The sequence below is a fragment of the Rhinatrema bivittatum genome, chromosome 1 (genome assembly GCF_901001135.1).
Source record: "Rhinatrema bivittatum chromosome 1, aRhiBiv1.1, whole genome shotgun sequence".
In the NCBI taxonomy this organism is placed as follows: domain Eukaryota; kingdom Metazoa; phylum Chordata; class Amphibia; order Gymnophiona; family Rhinatrematidae; genus Rhinatrema; species Rhinatrema bivittatum.
The window spans coordinates 126,799,005-126,823,719 of record NC_042615.1 but is presented as its reverse complement, the minus strand read 5'-3'; the positions used below and the strand labels follow the sequence as shown (position 1 = coordinate 126,823,719).

The 24,715-nt window shown below is 43.4% G+C and overlaps 1 protein-coding gene across 2 annotated transcripts in view; it reads right to left on the bottom strand.

The window, feature by feature from the left end:
• Window positions 1-2,008: 2,008 nt before the first annotated feature.
• MTUS1 (microtubule associated scaffold protein 1) overlaps window positions 2,009-24,715 on the bottom strand; it is a 204,265-nt gene continuing 181,558 nt past the window's right edge. The window contains exons 6-10 of one of the 2 annotated variants that reach the window (XM_029587065.1): window positions 19,451-19,524; window positions 19,268-19,363; window positions 11,135-11,248; window positions 10,750-10,847; window positions 2,009-4,086 (exon numbers count right to left, since the gene is read on the bottom strand). In XM_029587065.1, coding sequence (XP_029442925.1) covers window positions 3,873-4,086; window positions 10,750-10,847; window positions 11,135-11,248; window positions 19,268-19,363; window positions 19,451-19,524 — 596 coding nt within the window. In that variant the 3' untranslated portion in view covers window positions 2,009-3,872. Of the gene's footprint in view, window positions 4,087-10,749; window positions 10,848-11,134; window positions 11,252-19,267; window positions 19,364-19,450; window positions 19,525-24,715 lie in introns of both variants that reach the window. The other variant, XM_029587059.1, reaches the window with a different exon arrangement.

Sequence of the window (24,715 nt, the reverse complement as noted above, 5' to 3'; positions counted from 1 at the left end):
GACAGAGGGTCCATCTTACTTGCTTGTCCTTCTTAGCAAGTATTGGGATATTTCCTACAGTAGGAATCCAAATGGTTCGCTAGAGACAAAAAAAGTGCTGACTTACCATTCTACCTTGGGCTTATCTTGCTGCAGATAGAAGAATTGGGGTTCTTTATGATGAGATTTGGCTGCAATTTCTGCACTAATGTACAATTATACAATTCTCCAAATCACGCCTGTACAAATGCTGCTTTTAGGCATACAGTAATTCAGGTACTCAGCAAGTCAGTGAATTGCAATTATATAGGGCTGCAAGTGAAAGGAATACATTTTCTGAAGCAGTTGAACAGAATAAATGTTAGATATAAATGAATCAGCAATGACCATTTGCACACAATATAAAGACAACTATTTGGATAGAACAACAAGTATATAACCATATAGTATGAAAGGGCTCAGTTTGTCCTTAGTGCAATTGCCAATTGAGTGTGAATTATGCAAACTGTCCCTTTTTGGTGCACATGAATCACTCTATGCACAGAAAACAATTTGTGCTTAAACCATGTTTTTCGCTGCATTAAGCCTTTCAGCACATTTCCTGGTTTGTGCACATTTTTTTTAAACCTACCAATGCATTTGCACATCATTGCATCAGGAGTTTAACACATTAGCTTGTGCATTAACTGCATGCTGAATTTCAGTACAGTTTGAAAGCTACTATAATCTGCCCCACAGTGAGCAGAACCTTCAGCAAGAAAATGACATCTAATTACACAAATAGGGGATAAATCAGCATTGCAATTTATTGTAAATTGATTTCAGCCATTTAAATGTTCTGTATTTTGTAATTGCATTCATGTTTGTTTCATAACTGTATGTAATCAGATTTGGAAAAGGTTCTCTGTCACCTTAACCATGTGTTCAAGGAGCAATCTCTGGTCAATGCCACTGTGCAGGTGAAGAGCCATTGCATAAAGTCCCAACAATCTATCTAGCATGAACTTAGCCACTTAAAACACATATGGATTTCTTTGACACCAACTGCCTGCACTATAAGGTAAAAATATTAACATATGCTGCCATACTGGAACAGACCAAGGGTCCATCAAGCCTAGCATCTTGTTTCTAACAGTGGCTGATCCAGGATACAAGTACCTGGCAGTAATAAGCAGGGGCTATTCCCTAAGTCAACTTGACTGTCCAAGTTTTAACTCCTCCCCCCAAAAAAACACCAAACCAAACAAAAAAATAGAAAACCTATCAACTGCTGTCCCCTCCCCCTCTTCTTCCAAGCAAAATTAAGTTGGTACTATTGCTAAAATTAAGAAATGTTGCTGCAAATGAAAGATCTACTGGGCAAAAAGTCATTTACCCCGCAGTAGACAGGATGAAGAAAGGTTAATTTGCATGTACAGGAATTATGGACAATTGGAATTTCAGTTCATTCTTAAATTAGTCAGTGATCAGTGCAGTGGGCTTGGTAGGTATGTGCTGTGCACTACCATGTGGAAGGGCCCCAGGGTGGGTCTTCTGCTCCCAGAGCTGATTAGGATGCCACAGAGGGTGGCGCTTAGTGTCCCTGGAGGAAAGGGAGTGAGTATTGTCTAAAGATAGCAACTCATGGCCAGATTCAGAACCCCTGATTGCAGGATTCTGGAGGGACAGCCTCTGGGCCCCCAGATTAGTATGGCTGTACAATATAATGGCGCTAGCCTTAGGGTGACTGGCCATTATTTTGAAAACCCATAATTGCAAAGCAGGAATGATTGGGGATTGCTCCTGCCCATGGGAAGACCCACAGATGGGGTAAGAAGGGGCTGGAGAGGGAGCTAGAGGGGTCCAGAGGAAGGTCTTTGATTTTTGTGGATTTGGTTGGCTGAAAAGGATTTTTGTTTTCATTTTAGATAAAAACAAAAAAAATGAAAAATGTTACAGTGCACACCCATAGTTTCAATTTTCCATGACAGTAAATTGGGAATGAAAGTAAAGTTACAATGAGGAATGAGAGCAGGCATACTTCACTTAGTAAGTTGATTATTGCACCATTAAATTTATTTTATCACATTTTAATATATATTACATTTTCATAATTACAGAATGAGCAACTACAATGTTTTACATACATGTTTCTCAGAATTTGCAAACATTTCCATGCCGTATATGAAATGTTTAGTTAAAAAGGGCACTCCAAAGGTTTTGCTTTGCATTCCTACCTCCCTTCTTGGTAATTTGTAATTAGCTCAATGCATATATCACTTCTCTAAAAAAAAAAAAAAACCCAAAAAAAAACCAAACCCCAAAAAACAGAATGACCAGATCTTTAAGGTAGCATTGGTAACACTTTACAAAGAATGGAAACAAAAGTCTGAAGGGACAAAGCTCTCAGACAAGACATGTATAAGCAAGTTGGCAGTGGTTCTGTCTCTTGCTGGAAACGGGGGCAACCATATCTGAATTAAACAGCACCGTGTAAATCAAAAGATATGCTGAGATTGTAAAAATTTTTGGTACAATTCTTAGCAAAAATATACATGCACAGTCAGTCTTAAATGAAAACATTATTAGGTACACATGCAAGGCTCAGCTCCCAAATATTCAGCTTCAGAACACTAGAACAAGTTCTTTTGCAGGGGGTATTGAACATTTGCTTACTACAAATTCTATTTCTTGATATTGAGCTTGTGTGATCATCATGAGCAGGGCTAAGATGCATCTAAACCTTAGTTTTGCAGTTTCCAGGGGGAAGGCAGATGTTAAAGACCAGACACTTAGCTGTTGATAAATCATCCTTGCCATTTATGAAACTTCACACTACTTCTCAAAAGGTTATTCTGTGTTAATTTGTCAGCGTTACCTGTTTTTCCAGTTATTTTCTACAAATGTTTCCTGTGGCATTTTCAGCTACTTTGAAATGCTTTGCTTATATACATGAGCAGATTATATGTAAAGGTTCGGGGAGGTTATTGAAAGGCTTTAAAACAATGAAAGAATTACTCCAGAGATATCTGTACTCCAGAAACATCTGCCTGCTTCTCTCCAAATTCAGGATAAAAACAAAGAACATTGTACTGGTCCCAAGTTCTAGGACGGTTACCTGGGCTAGAATATGGAGTAGACAAACTTTTTGGTCTCCAAAGGTGAGAACTGCAGCGAAGATAGTTGCAGTTTCAGTTTTGACAAAAATGAAACTGTATAAACCTCATTGAGTTGCTCCAATCATTGTAGTTGAGGTACATTTCCAGAAGACGGAGTACACCATGAAAAACAAGTCAGTCTGAGAAGAGACTAAAGGGGATGAAAACAACTCCAGGACAGTAAGGATTTCTTTTCTCCAAGCTAAAAGTAATCTGATCACATGCATACTGGCAATTCCTTTATTCATAAAGTACATAAAAAGATATTCAGCTTTTATCCTTTATTACATACATAGCAAAAGGCAGTAGCTGCCATTCCCTCCCCACCCACCCACCCACCCCTGTGTTACATCCATTTCTTTCGAACCACACATTCACCCTCTTAAAAAAAAAAGGTTTCTGTGATAAGGAAACATTATAAAGGTTGTGATCTTATCTACAAGCCCTGAGGTTTTTCCTATAGTTAATGTAGGTGAAAAGGCAAAAGGCAAGAATTACTGTTTCTTGCTACATAAGTGCTTTGTGCAATGTTCAATAAAGTTTTTTTTTTTAAACAGTCTTGCAGCGGGAGAAACAAACAAAATGGACTCCCAATATTTCCAGTATATTACACAAATATTCCCACCCCAGAAATTTCCAGTTATGTTTCCATAATCATAGTTCAGCTAATATAGCCCTTGCATCCATGAATTTATGTTGGGATCAATTCCGCAGATCATTGCTGAAATGCTTTTTAAGCAGTCTATCAAAAAGGTGTCATCTTGGTGATACCGTAGGGCTGGAGAATGAGCCAGAACTCCTTGAAGACTGAAAAGGCAGTGGAGAAGTAGGCGACAATTTTTTGGGACTGCACAGATCTCCATTGTGCAGCTTCCAAAGCAGCTCCTCATTTTCCATGGATAGACGTTTGTTCACCTTTGACTCTTTCTGCAGTGACTCCTGCAAAACTGCTTGCTCTGTGGAGAGTTGTCTAAAAAGATAAGACAAGGCTTACATTGCTTCACTACAATTTCAATAAAACTTTAATCCAATCGAAACAAAAAATAAACTTGGCACAAAAGAAACATTTCTGAAACTAAATAGCCAAGTTTTGACTCTTTGGAATTCAGTTACCAATTTTGGAAAATTTTTAGTTAAAGTTAATACTACTTCAAGACAAATGTGTATTGAAGTCATATGGAATAAAACTACAAACGTATCTGCATGCTCATGATTATCCCTATATTAGTAAACTAAGGCTTTGTAGTATTATAGTACACAAAATATAGCAGATCTGGAACTGCTGAGATATCTAGTTATCTGAAAGACTATTTGAAAAATCTCTGCAGACTAGTGTTTATCGATCAGCAAGAATCATGGTGCAACCTGATGTGCCAAATTCTATACCAGGATACCCATGCCAATTTGAAAAGTACTCTCCCACATCATTTATTCTAGTCTATTTTAAACCATCAAGGTATAAATTATATTTTGCTTAAAATCATGTTTTAATGTCCTGCTTTGCTACATTTCTATTTTGGACTGACCGAGGCAAACATCACCACAAAACTTAGAGAATGGCAAACCCTCACTAAATCCGTGCTTCTTGCAAACATGCAAGAAACCTCATTTACTATAGCCATAGTCTCATAGCAAAACTGTTCAAATTGTGTCTTCCTCCTAAATGGTAAATGATTACATCGGTGTTTATAACACAAGGCCTGATTCAGCAAAAAATAAAGGAAAGTAAATGAGTGGTAGGACAAAGACGCAGCCTGCTGCCACTAACTTGATGATGGGCACAACTCCCCTTCCACATGGATCCCTTCACATAGAGGGCTGTGCCCTTTTGGATTCTGCAGTGTATTGGAGGGGGGGGGGGGGTGAGTATAGACAGAATTCCTTAACCCTCTCCCCCTGGCCTTGGAGATTCCTACCATGTTGGGCTTCAAGTGGCCCCTTGTCTTTATGGAAACTTGGTCCAGGGCAGGGAATTTTGCATCCTTCTTTAGTCTCCACTATGAGTTCCTCCTGCTTGAGTTCCATTTCTTGCTGTACCAAGCACATCTGTTTCCTAACTGATGGAGATGGCAATGTCCCACAAGGGAGAAGGTCCAAAGCAAGCCAGAGGTGAGAGAGGCATCCGGAGACCAATGCAGCTGCTGACCAAGTAAGGTGGGGGCCTGAAGGGAAATCAGGTCCAGCAGGTCCTTCCCTGAACTGGTTCGGCCAGGGTAACATGAGGCAGAGGAGCTGGAGATGTAGTGTGGCGGTGGGAGGGGGAAGGACAGTAGGACAGGATTGGGGGAGATTGATTTGCATGTTCCTTGGCAAGGCATTGAAAGCATGCACTGTGGAATCCACTATTTACCCCACAAATAGGGTGGAACCTGGAAATTGGATATGGGTGTTGCAGCTGGAATATGCAGGCCTGCAGTTGGAACCGGAGCCAGGGCAGAGGTTGAGACTCTGGATTTGAAATTCACTGGTATGGGTGATCTGCCAGTAGGGGGAACTGGGGGCTGGTTGCTAGGGGGCACTGAGCAGAGCAAGAAGTGTCAGGGATCACGAAAGGCATCCAAAGAAAGGGGCGTTTCTGCCTCAGCTTGCAAGGGCAATGGTTAGAGAGGAAGCAGAGATTTCAGATAGAGGGAAACTGAAAAGGATAGCAGCTTGCCTGCAGAAGCTGTGTTTTTCAGAAGCAGAGGAGCAGTGGGCAAGTAGCAGCATTACGGTCTTGGTTGCAGAGGAACCTCTCATCGGGGCAGGAGGTCGGAAGTTTGGGGCCCAAGTGCTGATGCAGAATTGGACTGGAGCATTCTCTGGATTTCTGTGGTAGAGGGTTGGAAGGGAGGTCTGACAAGTGGCAGATTTGGTAGAGTGGTTTGGGGAATGCCAGGATGGTTTGGTAAAGGCAGGTCTAGTTGGGAGAGCATGGGACAGTGGCCAGAAAGGGTGGATCGAGTATGTTGGTGCAGTATGGAGAAAGTTGAGAGGGGAGGGGTGCAGTAGGGGGCTCGGGAAAGCCCAGTGTCTCTTGCATTGTAGGGGAGCAGGGCATAAAGGTGCAGCAAGGGATATCACAAGAGGTGGTGTGGAGGGAGTGTGCTGCCTCAGAAGGATGTGGAGCAGAAGATGATTGGTGGTACAGACAGGCATCAACAGTGGAGCTTTAATCAGGATTCCTCATTCAGGTGAGTCTGGGGTTGAGGGTACACTACTCATCATCCTCCAAGTTAGTCTCTGAGTTATTTTTCGTTGCCGCCTTTGGAGGTGTCCAAGATTGGGGCATATGAAGCAAGCAGCTGGGGTCCAAGGGACATGGGTCTTTCATGCTTTAGTAGTGCTAACCAAATTGTGGGAGAGGAAGCCAAAAGAGTTTAGGAAAAAATTATATATTGACATTCAAGTTGTTGCAGGGTGGGAGGGGGATAAAAAGGATGGGAAGATGAAGAGGGAGGGGCTAAAAAGAAAATGCCTGGAAACACTGAACTGCATACAGAGTTTCCTTATATTAGCCAGCACAGTGGAACACAGTATGTTTCTGATACTGTGTGTATCAACTGATACTGTGTGTATCAACATTACTCTCAGTGCCAACAGTATTTTGGGGGCCTACAAAGATTACCAGCGCTGGACCTGGTGGATCTATGATAAAAGGTTTCAGGATAAGATGGAGAATTATTTTATGTCCTGAAGAACTCAAGACATTATCTTATGGCTAAAGCAAGGGATCAGTAAGGGTCAAGCAGTGGGGAATAGGGTCTGGGGCAGGGACAGCAAGGAAGCTCCTTTCAGTTTGCTCAGGAGGCTGGAAGACCAAACAAAATAGGGGGATCATTTCAAGGGGCAGAGAGGTGGGCAGGATGTGTGTGTTGGCAATTTAACAAGTCTTCCTGCCTGGTCTTGCACTGTAAATTCACACAGGATGGTTACGTGGCCTAGAATATGTGAACTAGAGTAGACAAACTTTTTGGACTCCAAAGGTAAGAATTACAGTGAAGATAGTTGCAGTTTTGACAAAATTGAAACTGTATAAACCTCATTGAGTTGCTCCAATCATTGTAGTTAAGGTACATTTCCAGAAGACAAGTACACCATGAAAAACAAGAATCTGAGAAGAGACTAAAGGGGATGAAAACTCCTCCAGGACAGTAAGGATTTCTTTTCTCCAAGCTAAAAGTAATCTGATCACATGCATAATGGCAATTCCTTTATTCATAAAGGGGTAGATTTTCAAAGCGTTACGTGCATGACTGACCTTATGCGTGCTGGGCCAATTTTCAAAGGCTAGGCCACGCGCGTAAGTCCTGAGGCCTCTGGAAAGGGGTGGGGCTAGAGGCCCCTGGCACAGCTGCCATTTGCTGCTGTGCCGGGGGACCGCATGCCGGCATGCACAACCTGCGCCTGCCCTAAGGCAGGTGCAAAAGGTAAAATAACGATTTTTGGGGGGGGGGGGGGGGCAGGTAGGTTAGGGGAAAGGGAAGGATTGTTAGTGTAGGGGGTTGGGAAGTTCCATCCCAGTCTGCTCTGAAATTGGAGTGGACTGGGAGGGAACTGAGGAAGGTTGTGGGCGATGGCGCACGCAGGATGCACAAGTGTGCACCCCCTTGCGCGTGCAGACCCCTGATTTTATAACATGCACACACCTGTACGCACATGTAAAAATCCGGCATTCATACGTGCACATGGACGTGCTCATCTTGGAAAATCTACCCCAAAGTACGTAAAAAGATATTCAGCTTTTATCCTTTATTACATACACAGCAAAAGGCAGTATTTACCATTCCCCCCACTTAGCCTCCATCCAAGTGCGCTAATCACCCCATGGGAAGGTTTGGGCAGTGAGTCAAGCAATGTTTTAAGATCAAGGGCCCCAATGCCAATATGTTTCAGAGCTATGCTTGCATGGTTAGAGAGGTACCCACATAAAATGGTGGCATTAACATTGAGAGAAGCTTCAAGTGGGGATAAGGGATACATTATATAGATCTGGGATGTAGGGAGGCAAGGAGTAAATTCAAGGTCCACGATCAGGTTCTGGGATGGGATGGGATAAGAGGACACGTTGACAGCTGAACCGAGGAAGAGTAGAATTGTGTCATCTGAAGTTCCTCCTCTTTTGAAGTAACGCATTGTTCTCCTTTCACAGTGGTGCTGAAGATGGCTGGCAAGTACAGGATTATTTTGAATCTGTCCTTTCCTCCCAGCTTACTGGTAAATAACTATGCCAAGGGATTGGTGTTCTGTGCATTACACTTCTTTTGAAGCAATGATAGCTTTGGTGAGAAGGGCTGGTAGGAGGGAATTGTTGGCTAAAGCAGATAGCAACAAGTAAAAAAGCTAATACATCTGGATATTTCTCCATTGCTGGGTTATATATTCAAGATTAGTTATTTTGTAAACTACTGCCTCAAAATGGGGTGTTCCATATTGTGCTGATTTCAAGATGTTTAGCTCCTTCATTCACTGGGCAAACTATAGTTGGTCAGCATGAATAATGTAGTAAATTATCTGATTTTATTTTTATTTATTTTTTTATTGATCTGCTCAGACAAGCAATTTTTCAGATTTTCTGCAGGATTTCATGAAGTGGTGAGTTTTGTTGGGATGCTAATTGCATAGAAGAAAACATGAGCCTGTGTCAAGACTTAGATTACCTGAGCTGGTTTGTAAATTCTGAGTTGGTCCTGCTGGTTAGGATAACTAAAGTGGTCACATTAAAGATGCAGCCCCTTTTTCTAGGTCCCTGAATTTTGCATGCAATCAAACCCATAGAGGTGGGCATTTATCAGGTGGCTCTTGGCAGTAACCATAATTAGGTGGAGGACAATTTTATATGCATGATGGGAAGGATTAGAGAGTATTTGGGAGTTCCAGAGAATTTTTTTTGTTGATGCAGAAGGAACAGTTGTCTATGATTTGGAGTTGTACTCTGAGGTACAGTACCTGGTGCTCTGAGGTTTATTGGCACGGAACATGGTGGGTCGAGCCCTGACTGGTGTCATCATGTTGGGCATTACCAAGATAATCACTTATTTTTGGAGCACTTCCTTTTAGTAGCATCAGGGAGGAGAGAAAGCCTTGTTCAAGGGGTTGTGGAGGTTATCAATAGACAGCTGGCCAGGTGTGAAAGGGTATCTGCTCTTTTGCACGAGTGTATTATGTTTGAAATGGATTATAGCAGCAAGTGAATGACATTCCAAGAGTAGTGAAAACTGCAGGTGCTCTCTTTCGTTCAAAGTGGGATGTGTTCAGAGGTTTGGTTCCTCTGGTAAACTAGTTGGGAGCATCTGTTCAGGAGTATCTTTGGCGGAATAGTGAGGCATGGGACTTGATCCAGACATTTTTCCAGCAATATGTTAAGCCTATGAGATGGGCAGAGATGCAGTATCCTTTTGTAGGAACGAGGATAGGAAGGGGAGCAAGTGACAGACTAGGCTACTATGCAGTATATCACCCAGGTAAAATGAGGCTGGTTATTTTTTGGTGACAAAGTTGCAGGTGGGTGAGATTCTTTTTCCATAAGGTGCAGGGCCAGGGTAATCCAGTGGCTCTCTTTCCAATTAGGCATGTGCTGAGGGATTGGGAGACATTTGGTGTTAACAGTTGGTCAATAATATATAGGGAGCAAGGGATAATGGCAGGGAGTTTGCACAGTTTGTGTTGGTCTGCATATAAAATGGTTTTGTTCAGGCTAATATTTGTACTCATGTTTTTCTGTGCCAAGAGCGTGGCGGAACTGGTAGTCAGCTGGGTTATTGAGGGTGAGTGTTCAGGCATTGGATGGGTTTGTCAGCTTTTGCATTCACCAGTCTAAAGTAGATTAGAGATAGGGGACAGATAGCCATGTTATACAAGATAAAATATAGAGTGGACATGCCCAGTTGACAGTGTGTAGTTTTTTTTTAGTGAATGTGTTTTGAGTACCGGCAATTTTTGATGCAGAGATGGGATTCCATTGACTCAGTTTGCAAGCACTGAAGCATATAGTATGGAGCTTGGGATGAAAACAGAATTATATAACTCATTCCTTTAGGGACTTCCAATAGCACTTTGAAAGTATGATTGTTCAACAGTGGTAATTCAGCATATTGATCAGTGGTGCTTAGGGCTTTTGTTTACTTTCATTCAGACTCAACACATGAAAGCTAATTTCTCAATTCAAGTTCTCTTCTTGGGTTTTGGGAGGGACTGGTGGAGAAGGGGTGTCCCTGGGTCATGAGCTACTCCTTTGTGCACTAGGATCACAGAAAAGCCCTGATTCACCTCTATGGAGAACATCTAAGATTGGGAGCTTAGAACATGAGTTCAATGATTTAGGACCAAAAGAAAGACTGGATCAACTGCTGGGATAAGACAGTAGGCTGCCCTGACTTAAAGGATGGGAGTTTTGGGAAGTTTCACTGATGTTGTATATTGGGCTCAGGTTGGGTTCACATCTCTGTCGTCACACACAACCATTATGAACTGCAGTCAATACATATACACTGAAACATGCACTGCATATTAGGACGGAGTGCCGGAAAAGTTCTGTATGCCTAAGTTTATTTAAAGTGGCTACTTAACGGACTGTCCGATTGGAACATTAAAGTATTAGGACCCACGTAATGCTATATGACAAGTTGTTGCAAGAATTTCTTTCTATCTTTACCTGGAAAGTGCCATGTGTTTGTCCATCCGAGCTTTTAAGTCTTCATTTTCTTGCTGGTATTTCTTTAGTTTTTCAACTAAAGTAGCATTATTATCCACCTTTGATAAAAAGTGTAAAAAAAAGTTAATTTTTACAATTTGATATGAATAAGAGAACTGGCTCAGCTGTACAGTACTGACTAAGGACTTTTGTGATTGTTAAACTTTAGTAATGATAATCTTCCACTAAGTAATGCCTGAACTATAATTTGTGTTAAATATTAAATATTTGATCTCAAATCTAAATATTAAATTACATGAGATTAAGGCACTTCCATACTCCCTTCCCACACTCTACACAATTTGTAATAGCACCATATATTTCTAGTCTGTATTTAAAAACTCACTAGTCTTTCAATCTGCATCAACTTCTTATCTTGTTGGTGTAGCTTTTCATTCTTTATCTCCATCACTGCTTTCAAACTTTCCAACTCCTGCTCCAGATATGCAAGCTGAGGGTTCTTCTGAAATATTATGCCATTAAAGTCAATTGATTTCACCATGTGGTCATACTTAAAAGAATACCAGAGAAAAAATCATGACTGTTCTTATCTCATTAAATTGCCAAATTTAATGGTTTATGAAAAAGACAGAAAATTAAAAATGGATCACAATATTGCATTCCTGGATCACAACTGCAAACCCACCCAAATTCAGTTGTCTCAGCAGGGGAATTAGTGACCAACATTTTTCCAGATTGTAATTTTTGGATTACAATGCCTAAACATTTTGCCTGCCAGGAAATACCTGGTTTGGAAGGATTTGTGATTGTGATCCAGAATAGGATATTTTCAGTCGGTTATGATTTAAAATATTTGTGCTGCATCTTTATAAGTTTTAGATACATCTTTCTCTAGTATTATGGTACTAAAGCAATTTCTTAGCCAAGGAAAATTAAAGAAGCATGGCTTTATATTATACCGTACCAGAATCCATACTCCTACCATCCTAGTATCAAATACTAAAGCCTTTATTCCTAGCCACCCCTCCCATGTATAACTTGATGGATTTTATTTTTTGGAGACATTTGCTCAGTGTATTTGTACACTCCCAAGACATTTGATCGGAAAAGCAAATGTTGCTTACCTGATGTAACAGGTGTTCTCACAGGACAGCAGGATGTTAGTCCTCACAAATGGGTGACATCGAGGATGGAGCCCACCATGGAAAACTTCTGTCAAAGTTTAAACAGAACTTTGACTGGCCCCTACTGGGCATGCCCAGCAAGGCACCGACCCTGCAGCCAGCAGGGGTCTCCCTCCAGTCTGATTTTCAAAGCTACAGGCAGTGCCTAAAAAGTAAAAACAAAACGAACCCAACACCACGGGGTGGCGGGCGGGTTTCGTGAGGACTAACATCCTGCTGTCCTGTGAGAACACCTGTTACATCAGGTAAGCAACATTTGCTTTCTCACAGGACAAGCAGGATGGTTGTCCTCACAAATGGGTGAGTACCGAGCTGAGGATGTCCCGACTTGCACCAAATGCACCCAACGACGTGCAAGAGGCACAACAACTGGGGTGGAATTTGGTAAGGGCATCCGCACCCTACCGGGAAGGTGGAAGGGTGTTGGTACATCATGTTGGAAAAAGGTTACGCAAGACAGATTGGCCGAAGAAGGAGTCCTGTCTTCCAGCTTTGTCCAAACAATAGTGGGCTGCAAAGGTATGGAGAGAACTCCAGGTTGCAGCTTTGCAGATGTCAGGAAGCGGCACCGATTGAAGGTGTGCCACCGAAGTCGCCATGGCCCTTACAGAGTGTGCTTTTACACGGTCTTGAAAAGGAATGCCAGCTTGCTAATAGCAAAAAGAAATGCAGTCCGCCAACCAGGAGGAAAGAGCCTGCTTACCCACAGGTTGTCCTAACTTGTTAGGATGGACAAGACGAATAATTGAGTGCTCTTCCTGTGAGAAACTGTACGGTCTAGATAAAAAGCTAGAGCCCGTTTACAGTCTAGGGTATGCAGAGTCTGTTCCCCGGAGTTGGAGTGGGGCCTGGGAAAAAAGATAGGTAGTATGATGGATTGATTAATATGAAACTCAGAAACTACCTTAGGTAAAAATTTAGGGTGAGTGCGGAGTACCGCCCGGTCCTGCAGGAGTTTAGTGTAAGGCGGATAGGTGACTAAGGCCTGTAACTCACTAATCCTGCGAGCTGAAGTGACAGCTAAAAGGAATAATACCTTCCATGTGAGATACTTTAATTCACAGGAGTGTAGAGGTTCGAAAGGTGGTTTCATTAGCCGACCAAGAACCAGATTAAGGTCCCAAGATGGGGCCGGAGGACGTAAAGGCGGCTTCAAATGGAGCAATCCTTTAAGAAAACGTGTTACCAGGGGTTGTACTGAAATAGGGACACCCTGTATGCCTTTATGGAAAGCGGCTACTGCACTGACATGCATCCTAATGGAAGAGGTTTTAAGACCCGATTCCGATAGATGCCATAAATAGTCCAAGAACTTAGAGATTGGACAGGAAAGGGGATCAAGGGACTGGGAAGTGCACCAAGTTGTGTACCTTTTCCATTTATACGAATAGGATCTTCTGGTGGAGGGCTTTCGTGAAGCTATCAGGACACGAGAAACCGAATCCGAAAGGTTAAAAGGCTGAAGGACTAACCTTTCAACATCCATGCCGTCAGGGACAAGGCTTGGAGGTTGGGATGGAGGAGGCATCCGTCGTTCTGAGTGAGCAGATGCGGATCCGTTCCCAGAGGGATGTGCCTGCGGATGGAGAGATCCTGAAGAATGGGAAACCACACCTGGCGTGGCCAGTGGGGTGCTATCAGGATCATGGTTCCTCCGTCCTGGCGAAGCTTCACGAGAGTCCTTGACAGAAGAGGAAGTGGAGGGAATGCATAGAGCAGACCTGATGTCCACTTGAGGGAGAAGGCATCCCTCGGCCGAGAGTGGTGGCTCCGAATGAGAGAGCAGTAATTGTCTACTTTGTGGTTCTGAGGGGACGCAAAGAGATCTATGTGGGGAGAACCCCACTTGTGAAATAGAGAGGTCGCTACCAGAGGATCGAGTGACCACTCGTGTGGTTGGAAGACCCGGCTCAGCTGATCTGCCAATACATTGTCTACTCCCGGCAGGTAAGTGGCCCTGAGGTACATGGAGTGGGAGAGGGCTTCTGCCCAAATCTGCGCAGCTTCCTGACACAGAAGGAAAGAGCCTGTGCCTCCCTGCTTGTTTATGTACCACATGGCCACTTGGTTGTCTGTCTGGATTAAGATTATCTGATTCGAAAGACGATCTTTGAACGTTCTGAGCGCGTAACGGATTGCTCGAAGTTCCAAAAAATGTATCTGGTGTTCGGCTTCCTCTGGTGACCATAACCCTTGGGTTTGGAAATCGTCCACATGAGCCCCCCAACCGATGTGGGAAGCGTCGGTGGTCAGGATTACTTGTGGATCTGGTAGGAGAAAAGGTAAGCCCTGAAGGAGATTGATTTGAGTCGTCCACCAGGTTAAAGACAGGCGAAGCGCTTGTGTAACTGCGACTATGGAGGACAGGCGCTGAGAAGCTTGAATCCATTGGTGTCGCAGAGTCCATTGTGTTACTCTCATGGCTAGTCGGGTCATGGGAGTGACTTGAACTGAGGATGCCATGTGTCCTAGGAGAATGAGGAATTGGCGAGCCGTGGCCGTGTCCTGAGACTGGAGCTGGCGAGCTAGGGACATGAGAGTTTGGACCCGCTGCAGTGGAAGGTAAGCCTTTGCCTGTAAGGTGTCCAAGTCTGCCCCAATGAAAGATAAGGTTTGAGATGGGACTAAGCAAGATTTCTCGTAATTGACAAGAAACCCTAAGGAAAGGAGTGTGTTGATTGTCAATTTTAGGGAGGAGTGGGCAATCTGAGGGGTGGAGGCCCTGATTAGCCAATCGTCCAGATAGGGCTAGACGTGGACACCTTCCTTCCTGAGGAATGCTGCTACGACTACGAGGCATTTGGTGAAGACTCGTGGAGCAGATGCCAGACCGAAAGGTAGTACTCGGTATTGATAATGGTCGCGGCCTACCAGAAACCGCAGATACTTGCGATGGGATTGTGTTATCGCAATGTGGGTATAAGCATCCTTTAGGTCGAGGGAGCACAGCCAATCCCCCCTTTGCAGCAGAGGGAGTAGCGCACCCAGGGTTACCATCTTGAACTTTTCTTTGTGAAGATACTTGTTGAGGGCCCGAAGGTCCAAAATGGGACGTAGCCCCCCTGACTTCTTTGGAATTAGGAAGTACCTGGAGTAGAATCCCTTGCCTCGTTGAGAGGGAGGGACGGGTTCTATAGCATTTGATTGCAAAAGAAGGGATACTTCCTGTTGTAATTGAGTCAAGTGGCTGGATAGACTCCATGCTTGAAGAGGCGGGGAGTCTGCCGGAAGAGTTATGAAGTTGAGGTGGTAACCCTGTGTGATAATTGCCAGCACCCACTGATCTGAGGTAATCTGTATCCAATGCTGTAAAAAGTGGCACAGACGACCCCCCACAGGGATGTCGGAAAGTGGGATGTGGCATGTGCTCCGTACCGGGAAGTCAAAGGCCTGCCGCAGGCCCAGGAGGTGGGGCCACAGCAGGTCTTTGTTTGAGGTTGGCGTGGCTGAGGTCTAGTGGAGGATCGAGCCGGACGAGGCCTAGCCGACGGAGGATAATAACGACGTGGCCGAAAGAAAGACTTTTTAGAGTCCTTCTTAGGTGGTGGTTTGGAGGATACCTCAGATGGAACAGACGAAAGTTGCTTCAACGTCTCGTGGTGATCCTTCAATTCTGCCACAATTTGTTGAATCTGTTCTCCAAACAGATTGTCCCCTAAGCAGGGTAAATCGGCTAGACGATCCTGGACCTCTGGGCGAAGGTTAGATGACTTTAACCAAGCCCAACGTCTGGCTGAGATGGCAGTAGCTGAGACTTTTGTGGAAGCATCGAAGATATCGTAGGCCATTCTGATCTCGTGCTTCCCAGCCTCAAATCCTTTGTGAAGAAGGGCTTGAAGCTGTGGCTGGTATTGGTCCGGTAACATGTCAGCGTAGTCCTGCATCTGTTTAAGGATGGCTCTGTTGTATTGAGTCATGTAAAGTTGGTGTGAAGCTATGCGAGATATCAACATGGCCCCATGATACACTTTCCGTCCCACACTATCTAGGAATTTGTTGTCCTTGATAGGGGGAGTGGAAGAGTGTGGTTTTAGGCGCTTGGCCTTCTTTTGTGCAGACTCAACTACAACAGAGCGATGATCCAGTTGAGGCTTCTGAAATCCTGGTGCTGACTGAACAAGGTATGTGGAGTCAGCTTTCTTATTAACTGGTGACACAGATGAAGGAGATTCCCAGTTTTTCTTTAAAAGATCCAGAAATACCTGGTGAATGGGGATGGAAGCGATGATTTTTGGGGCATCCAGAAATTGGAGCAGTTCCATCATTTGGTGCCTGTCATCGGTCTCAGATTGCAACTGAAAAGGTACAATTTCTGACATCTCCTTTACAAAATTAATAAAGGAGAGATCTTCAGGAGGAGATCGTTTTCTACTCTCTGTAGGAGATGGTGGGGATGGCAAATCTGTATCAGAAGATGTATCATCACCCCAGGTATCATAAGGATCATGTGGGGCTTGCAGACCTGAAGGACCTGGTTGAGGATCCAAAGGCATCGATGGAAGTCTGGATGGAATCGGTGCTGCAAGCGGAACTGTAAACGGCATCGAGGGCTTCGGGGCTGCCGATGGAATCGGTGCCGGTCTTGGAATCGATGGAGCCGAGGGATAAATCGGTGGAGAGGTATGCGAAGGCACCGATGGGACTACTCCGGATGGGGGAATCCGAAACGGTGTTTCTCCTGCCGATGAGAATCCTGCCGGAGACGATGGTGTAGTCGGTGCTACTGGAATCACCGATGGAAGGGCCCGCATGAGTGCCTCCATACGATTCAGTAGCGGTGCCAGCGCTTCCACTAGAGGCTCGGTGGTCGGTTCCCTCCTCGGTGGTGGAGTCGGTGCCAGAATCGGTGCCGGAGACGGTGCCGGTGGAGGCTGGAACCTTTGCATCGCTTTCTCGATGGCCTCCTGGACCAGCCGGTCCAGTTCTGCCCGGAGACCAGGGGTAACGATACCCGGCTCGACGGGAGAGGGAGGCTGAGGCAGAGCCGGAGGGACCACCGTAACCGGTGGGATCACGGCTCCCACACCCCGAGAGGGTGAGGGTTTCCTCGATGCCTGCGAACGAGACGTGGACGGTGCCAGGTCTGACCGAGGCTTTTTTGTCGGTGGCTCGGCCTGTTCAGAGGTCGATGGCTGTGGATCCGACGGGCCGAGACTTGTGCCGCCGATGGCGATGCTTGTCCTTCCGATCTCCTCGCCCATCCGGGGAGGGGACAGGAGTCGATGGCCGAGAAGTCATCGGTGGTGGACGGTCACCGGAGGGTTGACGGTGGTGGTGCAACTTCGACGGTGCCGGTTCCGATGACGTCGATGCTATCGATGGTGTTGGGGTGGGTGCATGGAAGAGGAGCCCCATCTTCTCCATCCTGGCTTTATGACCCTTAGGTGTCATTAGGGCACATTTAGTGCAAGTCAGGACATCATGCTCACTTCCCAAACACAGAACACAGACCCTATGGGGGTCTGTGATGGACATAGTCCGGGTGCAATCCGGACAACGACGGAACCCCGTCGCCATGGCCTAGGGCCAAATTTAGCCGCGGGATCGGTAAGTGCCAACAGGCCTCAAGGGCCAAAATCGACGGCAGTCGAAAATCGGCAAAAAACTTACCGGATTCCGCGAAGGTGACAAAAATTTGTCGAAGGGAGACCCCTGAGGGGCAAATTTTCTTCGGAAAGAAAAAACCGAATTCCTGTCAGGAACGTGGTAAGAGCTCCTTTCACCGCGTGGCAGCTGCTGCGCGGAAAAAAGAAGACTGGAGGGAGACCCCTGCTGGCTGCAGGGTCAGTGCCGTGCTGGGCATGCCCAGTAGGGGCCAGTCAAAGTTCTGTTAAACTTTGACAGAAGTTTTCCGTGGTGGGCTCCATCCTCGGTGTCACCCATTTGTGAGGACAACCATCCTGCTTGTCCTGTGAGAAACTAGCTTATCATTTGAGTGTAGCACTCAGGCAGATGCCCCATGTTCCTTTTAAAGAAAAGAATAAAAAATAAAGGGCCACAAGATGGCCATTAGCCCATCAGTCCATCTTAGATTTTGATTTTGTTAATTTTAACAATTTCTGCAACTTTCTCCACCCTGCTTGCTAGGACTACTATGGAGGCAATTCTCCAGTGTCCCCCCTCACAAGGGCTAAACTCTGTTCATACATCTATAATTATAAGAAATCTGAAGCCAAACAGGAGGTGCATTCTTCCTTGGGTTAAATTTCAAGCATTTTGTAGATTATTCCCCAGGTCTGCTGTGGAAATCTGCTGGAATTTTATCATTGGTTTTGAAGAAAATGTGAAAAATTGGGAAGAAACACAAAAAAGTTTATCTTGTGTTTTGTCATTGTATATATTTTGTTGTAGCAGGTAATACGTTGAATACAATGAAATGAACACATTTGTTCATGAAGTTAAAAGCCTGTTTCTTCAAGAAGTTTGAAGACTCTTACATTTATCTAGGTTCATTGAATTGTTTCAAGAGCATGTTTTAAAGATGTTCACATATTTCTATTCAATGGTCCATTATTTTCATATTCCAATCTGTAGGCCTCAGATAGCAGGAGCAATACAAATTTAATGGAAAAATTGAAAGAACCTTTTAGGACACCTCCACTCAAGAATAAGAACATAAGAACATGCCATATTGGGTCAGACCAAGGGTCCATCAAGCCCAGCATCCTGTTTCCAACAGTGGCCAATCCAGGCAATAAGAACCTGGCAAGTACCCAAAAACTAAGTCTATCCCATACTACTGTGTTATCCACTATGATGCCTAGATCTCTTTCTTGGGTGGTAGCTCCTAATATGGAACCTAACATTGTGTAACTATAGCATGGATTATTTTTTCCCTATATGCATCACCTTGCACTTATCCACATTAAATTTCATCTGCAATTTGGCTGCACAATTTTCCAGTCTCACAAGGTCTTCCTGCAATTTATCACAATCTGCTTGTGATTTAACTACTCTGAAAAATTTTGTATCATCTGCAGATTTGATTACCTCACTTGTTGTATTTCTTTCCAGATCATTTATAAATATATTGAAAAGTAAGGGTCCCAACACAGATCCCTAAGGTACTCCACTGCCCACTCCCCTCCACTGAGAAAATTGTCCTTTTAATCCTACTGTTTCCTTCTTTTAGCCAGTTTGTAATCAATGAAAGGACATCGTCACCTATCCCATGACTTTTTACTTTTCCTAGAAGCCTCTCATGATTAACTTTGTCAATACCTTCTGAAAATCCAAATACACTACATCTACCGGTTCACTTTTATGTACATGAGATCTCTTCTTTACATGGAATTTATGAGGGAAGGGTGCAGGGGTGGAAAGAAAGCATTTACCGCATTAGATTTCTCTTTGGCTAGTTTTTGTTCTTCCTCAGTTTTCAGTTTCTCCTTTAAAGATTCGTTTTCACTTCTCAGTTCATCAATTATTTTCTGGGGGGGAAAAAAAAAGAAAAAAGTGAACACACGAAAAACCTTAGCTGGTGGAAAAATAGCGCATGAGTGTTGTGAGATTTATACCTCTAATGCTGCCTGCTTTTCTCTGACTGAATCCTCCAGTAACCTCTTTTCAAAGTCACAGGTGTTCCTGAGTTCTGAAGAAAAAAGGGTCAAGTGTTAATGATTACGTTAATGTGATGACATAGGCAGCTTTTTACACACATTTATCAAATTATTATTTAACTAGCAGAAAAAGCCTGTCCACGGATGAGAAAATACTGACATCTAGAAAGTGCATAGTTTGAGAAGTGTGGTATCAGAGTGTGTGCGCTAAACTTGGGTGGATTGGACAATACAGGGGAGGTGGGGGGGGGGGAGAACAGGAGAGTACAGAGGGAGAGAGCATGATCAGTTTGCATACTGGTGATGCAAGTGCGATTCAACTTTCCTCTTACAGTAAACTAGTTATAGCCTGCTAATATCATTCCAGGTAGGTAACAAAAAATTGATATAAAATTAGATAATACCATTAAGCTCAACAGATACAGAAGAGGATGCCAGAATTGCTAGGGGTCTTTATCTTGGACTATTAGCAGATTCAGCGACAAATGTTCATGCAAACAGTACAGTCTTATTTGATTTATATTATTTAGACATTTTTACCAAAAGCTCAGCTCTTAATTCTTCTGGGTGGGCCAGTCACAGAAAAAACATTCTACTGTGAGGCTCCACTAACCAAATTGTCTAATGAAGGAATGTCTCAAAACCTTTGCCTCACAGATCTCAATCAAATAGCTTATATGGCTTTACATATTGTGCTTATACAAGCAGCAGACCATTATTCACAACCTTATGTACCCAAGGAGAAAACCTTAAATTTTATCCTTGTTACCACTGGAAGCCAATGTAGCCTGAAAGGAGTGTGTTAAGATCCAAGTGGCTGTGTTTTGGACTACCTGCAGAGATTTTAACACTGATGCAGGGAGCAAAAATCTTTGATTTCAATACCACTACTTTCTTTGATTGAAAAAGCCTATTGATTTTATATGCTCAAAGCAACCCGATCCTTAGAGGGAACATTGGTAGCAGCATGCACATAAGCTCTCACATATACACATTCATTCTCACAAACACACAATCTCATTCCATTTGTTCACTTCCCAGACTCATGTACATGCACACTCATTCAATTCTCCTCTTCCACACATACAATCCCAGGAACTGCAAACCGTTCACTGCCAAACACTGAGACGTAACAAACCCTGCCAAAAAAAAAAAAGGGGGACACCTAGAACCTTGCCATGCTATACCAGCACCATCCCAGGACTCAAACGGCAGCAGCCTTATCTATGATATGGCAGCAAAGCAAATATAGGATCCATGAAGATAAGGGATAAACCCACAACAAAGTGCGGAACGATGGGCAAACATACTAATATGAACACAATCCAACAGGTGTGTTGCAAAATCAATTGCAAAGGTCCATGTAAAACAAACCAGAAAAAAACAATTTAAACAGGAAAAGTTCAATAATTCCAAAATGTCAAATCTTTATTGAAATGTCAGTCCCCGACACAGACCATTTTGTAAAGGCTGCATCGGGAGGGACCAATTACATGTGGTAAAATAAAGCAGCATTACATTCTTGAGAAATATGTCTGCGAAAACTAAATCGATTGAACAATTGTTAGGACCAAAGAAAGGATGGCATGGCTATAGAGGCAAGGAAATACAGACCCCCATTAGATACATCAAGGGGAATTTCCAGAGGATAATTTGGGGGGGTTGAACCAGTTACCTGAAATAACATCACTCAAGTTAAAATATTTGAGCCTTTGTTTACCTGTAATTGGTCCTTTGAAATTTGTTTTAACTTGAGTGATATGAAGATCTGCAACATATCTATTCTCTACCTCAAGAGTACGGTGTTTCCTCAAATGTTTCACACCCCGCATTACTTGTTTTAGCTTGATCAAGTTCTTGTTAAACCATGGTACTCTATGCTTAATCACATTACGTTTAGCCCTCTTTAGAGTATCTAGAAGTCCAGCTAATAAATCTAGAAAAGAACTGGCCAAAGCACTAGAAGATGTAATCAAACTGCTTTTCACACCATTCCAACTCTTAGTAAATTCTTGGATATCGATATTACCCCTTGAATAAAAAGATTGACCAGTATGTTGAATTCCAGGCAAAAAAAAAATAGATAGCTAGAGTAAAACAAAAGGACATTAAAAAGTGATCAGACCAAGGGACCTCAGTACACTACAACCCAGAAATGACATTTTCAATTAGCAGGGCTGACGGAAGAAAGAAGTCCAAAGTATGACCAGAGCAATGAATAGGATAATTAATCAACTGAGTCAAACCTAGAGTAGTAGTCAGAATCAAGAATTGTGAGACAAGGCATCAGTCACATCTACTCATTAAAATTGCCAATCAGCAGTAATGATTTATATTGTAACAATAAGGAAGAAAATTTCAACAAAACATTTAAGGAACTCCTAAAGCTTCCTTGTGTATGATAAATCAACCCAGAAGCCCAATGTATGTAGGTAAGAACGAGACTCATTCCCACCAGTATGCTTATGGGTGGTAGCCAACAATGGAATAGTTGCACCATATACCAGTACCGCTCCACCTCCTCTACAGTCAGTTCTTGCATGGCGATGAATTAAGTAACCCTGAGAATTTAGTTGTTTTAGAAGTAAGATATCGGCATCTGTGTGCCAAGACTCAGTTGTAAAAAAGGCTATATTGTCATCCTCAATCAACGAAAAAATATTATATTTTCTGCCAATAGAGCAGGCATTGATATAGCAAACTTAATGTTTGTTTAAAATCTTTTGATTGATAGATTGAGGCAAACAACTCAAATTGATAAACAGACAATCTTGTATTCGACAAGTGGAGCATTAACTTAGCACCCCTGCCCTAGTATTACTGGAATAGAGGCAAAAGTCATTATATACAAATCTGAAAGGAACAAACCGCCCCCAAAAAAACAATCAGGTACAAAAAGCTGTAAAGAGGCCTGCCGGGGGGGAAGCAAAGGGGCAGGCCCTTTGTCTGCAGCCCTTTGCTGGCGACCTGCTGGCAGCCGGGACTTTTTAAAAAAGGTGACTCGTCACTTTAATGATGCCACCATGGTCAGGGATGGGGCAGACGGGCCTCAGGAATGCACCACTTTCAGCTCTCACAGTAAAGTACAAGTGCAGAAGCGCAAGTGCCAGTTCATCTCAGGGCACTTCACTTCTCAGCTGGCAGCCGGGGTTTTTTTTAAAAGGTGACACCACAGTTGGGGTAAGGCAAATAGGCCTCAGGAATGCACCACTCTTCCAGCTCTGTGTGCTTTGTGCACTACAGTCAATTCTACTAGTTATAATAGCATGAATTACAGTGGCATTAACCTTTAGTAGTATAACTGTTTCTCTATGTGTTTTGCGCACTACACACTCCATCCCCGTCCCACCAAAAAAAGTAATGTGGCCCACATTCATTAAGATTAATAAAAAGAGGCAGCAGCGTGGCCTTCGTGCAAGACGGCTGATTGATTCTGAGCTCAGGCTAATCCAGAACCCATATTGCTGCAATTCCCGGTCATCTGCTGTCAAAAAGGTGATATTCGGGACCAGACAATAGCTGTCTTTTACTTATGGCTGCTAAGAAGAGAGAGCTGGACTTTAGACAATTTTCTTACGTAAAAGTGACTTCAGATTTTTCGGAGTTGCAGGAGCCGATAATTCTGCTCTTTGAATATGGAAGTTCTCACCGATTCTGTTGGTGCGGAGATACAAGCTGACCACCTGACCCAGGAGGAGGTTTGTCAACAGTTTTGTAAAATTTGGAAAGATATGAGAGATTCGAAAAGAGACCTCATGGCTAGGTCATCAGATCTAAAGGAAGAAATGGCAGACATTGGTCACCAGGTGGATGAATGATGTATGTTTGGAAGCTCATGTGGACAAATTAAATAACTTGCAGCATAACTACCAACAATTAACTACAGAATCTGCTGACCTTCATATGAAACTGGAAGACCTTGAAAATAGGAATCGATGTAATTTGCGATTTCAGGGAACCCCAGAGACAGAAAAGTACAAGGACTGCCACAAGATGGTTAAAAAAAAAAAAAAAAAAAAAAAAAGCACTTTCTTCTTGACCCAAGCTGTTGGTGGGGGTCCTCCCCTCCTAGGCAACATCAGTGGAAGTTGAATGAGCCTATCAGTCTCTGGGCCCCAAAATGGGAAACAGACCGTGGGATATTATGGCCTGCTTTTTGCGGTTCCCTGTTAAAGAACAAATTTTGTCAGCAGCCAGGAAGCAGCAATCATGGCTTTGGGAGTCACACTGAATTAAGGTATATGCGGACGGATTACTATAAAGAACGGATGGATTTCTGTGAAGTTACATCTGCGTTGCGTAAAGAGGGGGTTACTGCTACCGGTGGTTGTTTCCTATGGGCCTAGCCATTCGCATACTTGGCACCTCAACCAAAGTTAAGACGGCTGAAGTGGAGACCATTTTGGCATGGGAGAGGTGATGAAATCCTCGACCAAGTGGAAAACAGCGGTAAACTCCTTGGTGGCAATGAGTGGAAAAAGGGAGACAGACTGAGGAGAAATTATGACGACTATCTTCAATGGACATTGGGAAAGGTTGAAAGAAGGACTGAGTAACATTGACTGCCCTTTTTTATTTATTTAGCGGTTTCCTATACCGGCATTCGAGATAAGAATCACATCATGCTGGTTTACATTTAACAGGGGGGTGTAAAGTAAAATAAAAACTGAACAAGTGAAAAGAGAAATCTGAAGTTACAATAAAACAAGGATGTTCAAACTGGGTGGAGGCAAGTCTAAAGGAATTTAACATTAAGATCAATTATTTACAATGTTCTGAAAATGTCTGACTGTGGTTGTCGTTGAAATGAGATTTAATTAGGGTCTGGAAAGGCTTGTTTAAACAACCACGTTTGTTTTCAGCAGCGAGATCGGAGACTGGTGAATATGTCGGATCTCTAGGGAGATATGGGGATTTGCTGTGCTAACATTTAGCTAATTATTTTTATTTTCTGAAAGGAGGGGGGTCTGGGAAATAGTCATTTAAGCTCAGCTCTATTCCTTCTATTAGTATTTTTATGTACTCCTCCATATTTGTTTTTTTTGGTGCAACTGTGATGCACAAATAGTAGCTGCGGGGAAGGAAGGGGGGGGGGGGAAGTTGAGATAGGGACTATTGAGGAATACCAGGATGAAGGGGGGCTGGAACTAGAGTGGGTATTTTGGTTTGAAAAAAGTGGGGGGTTATTCAGCTACCCTTTTCTTGTGTTATGGGTGGTATTGC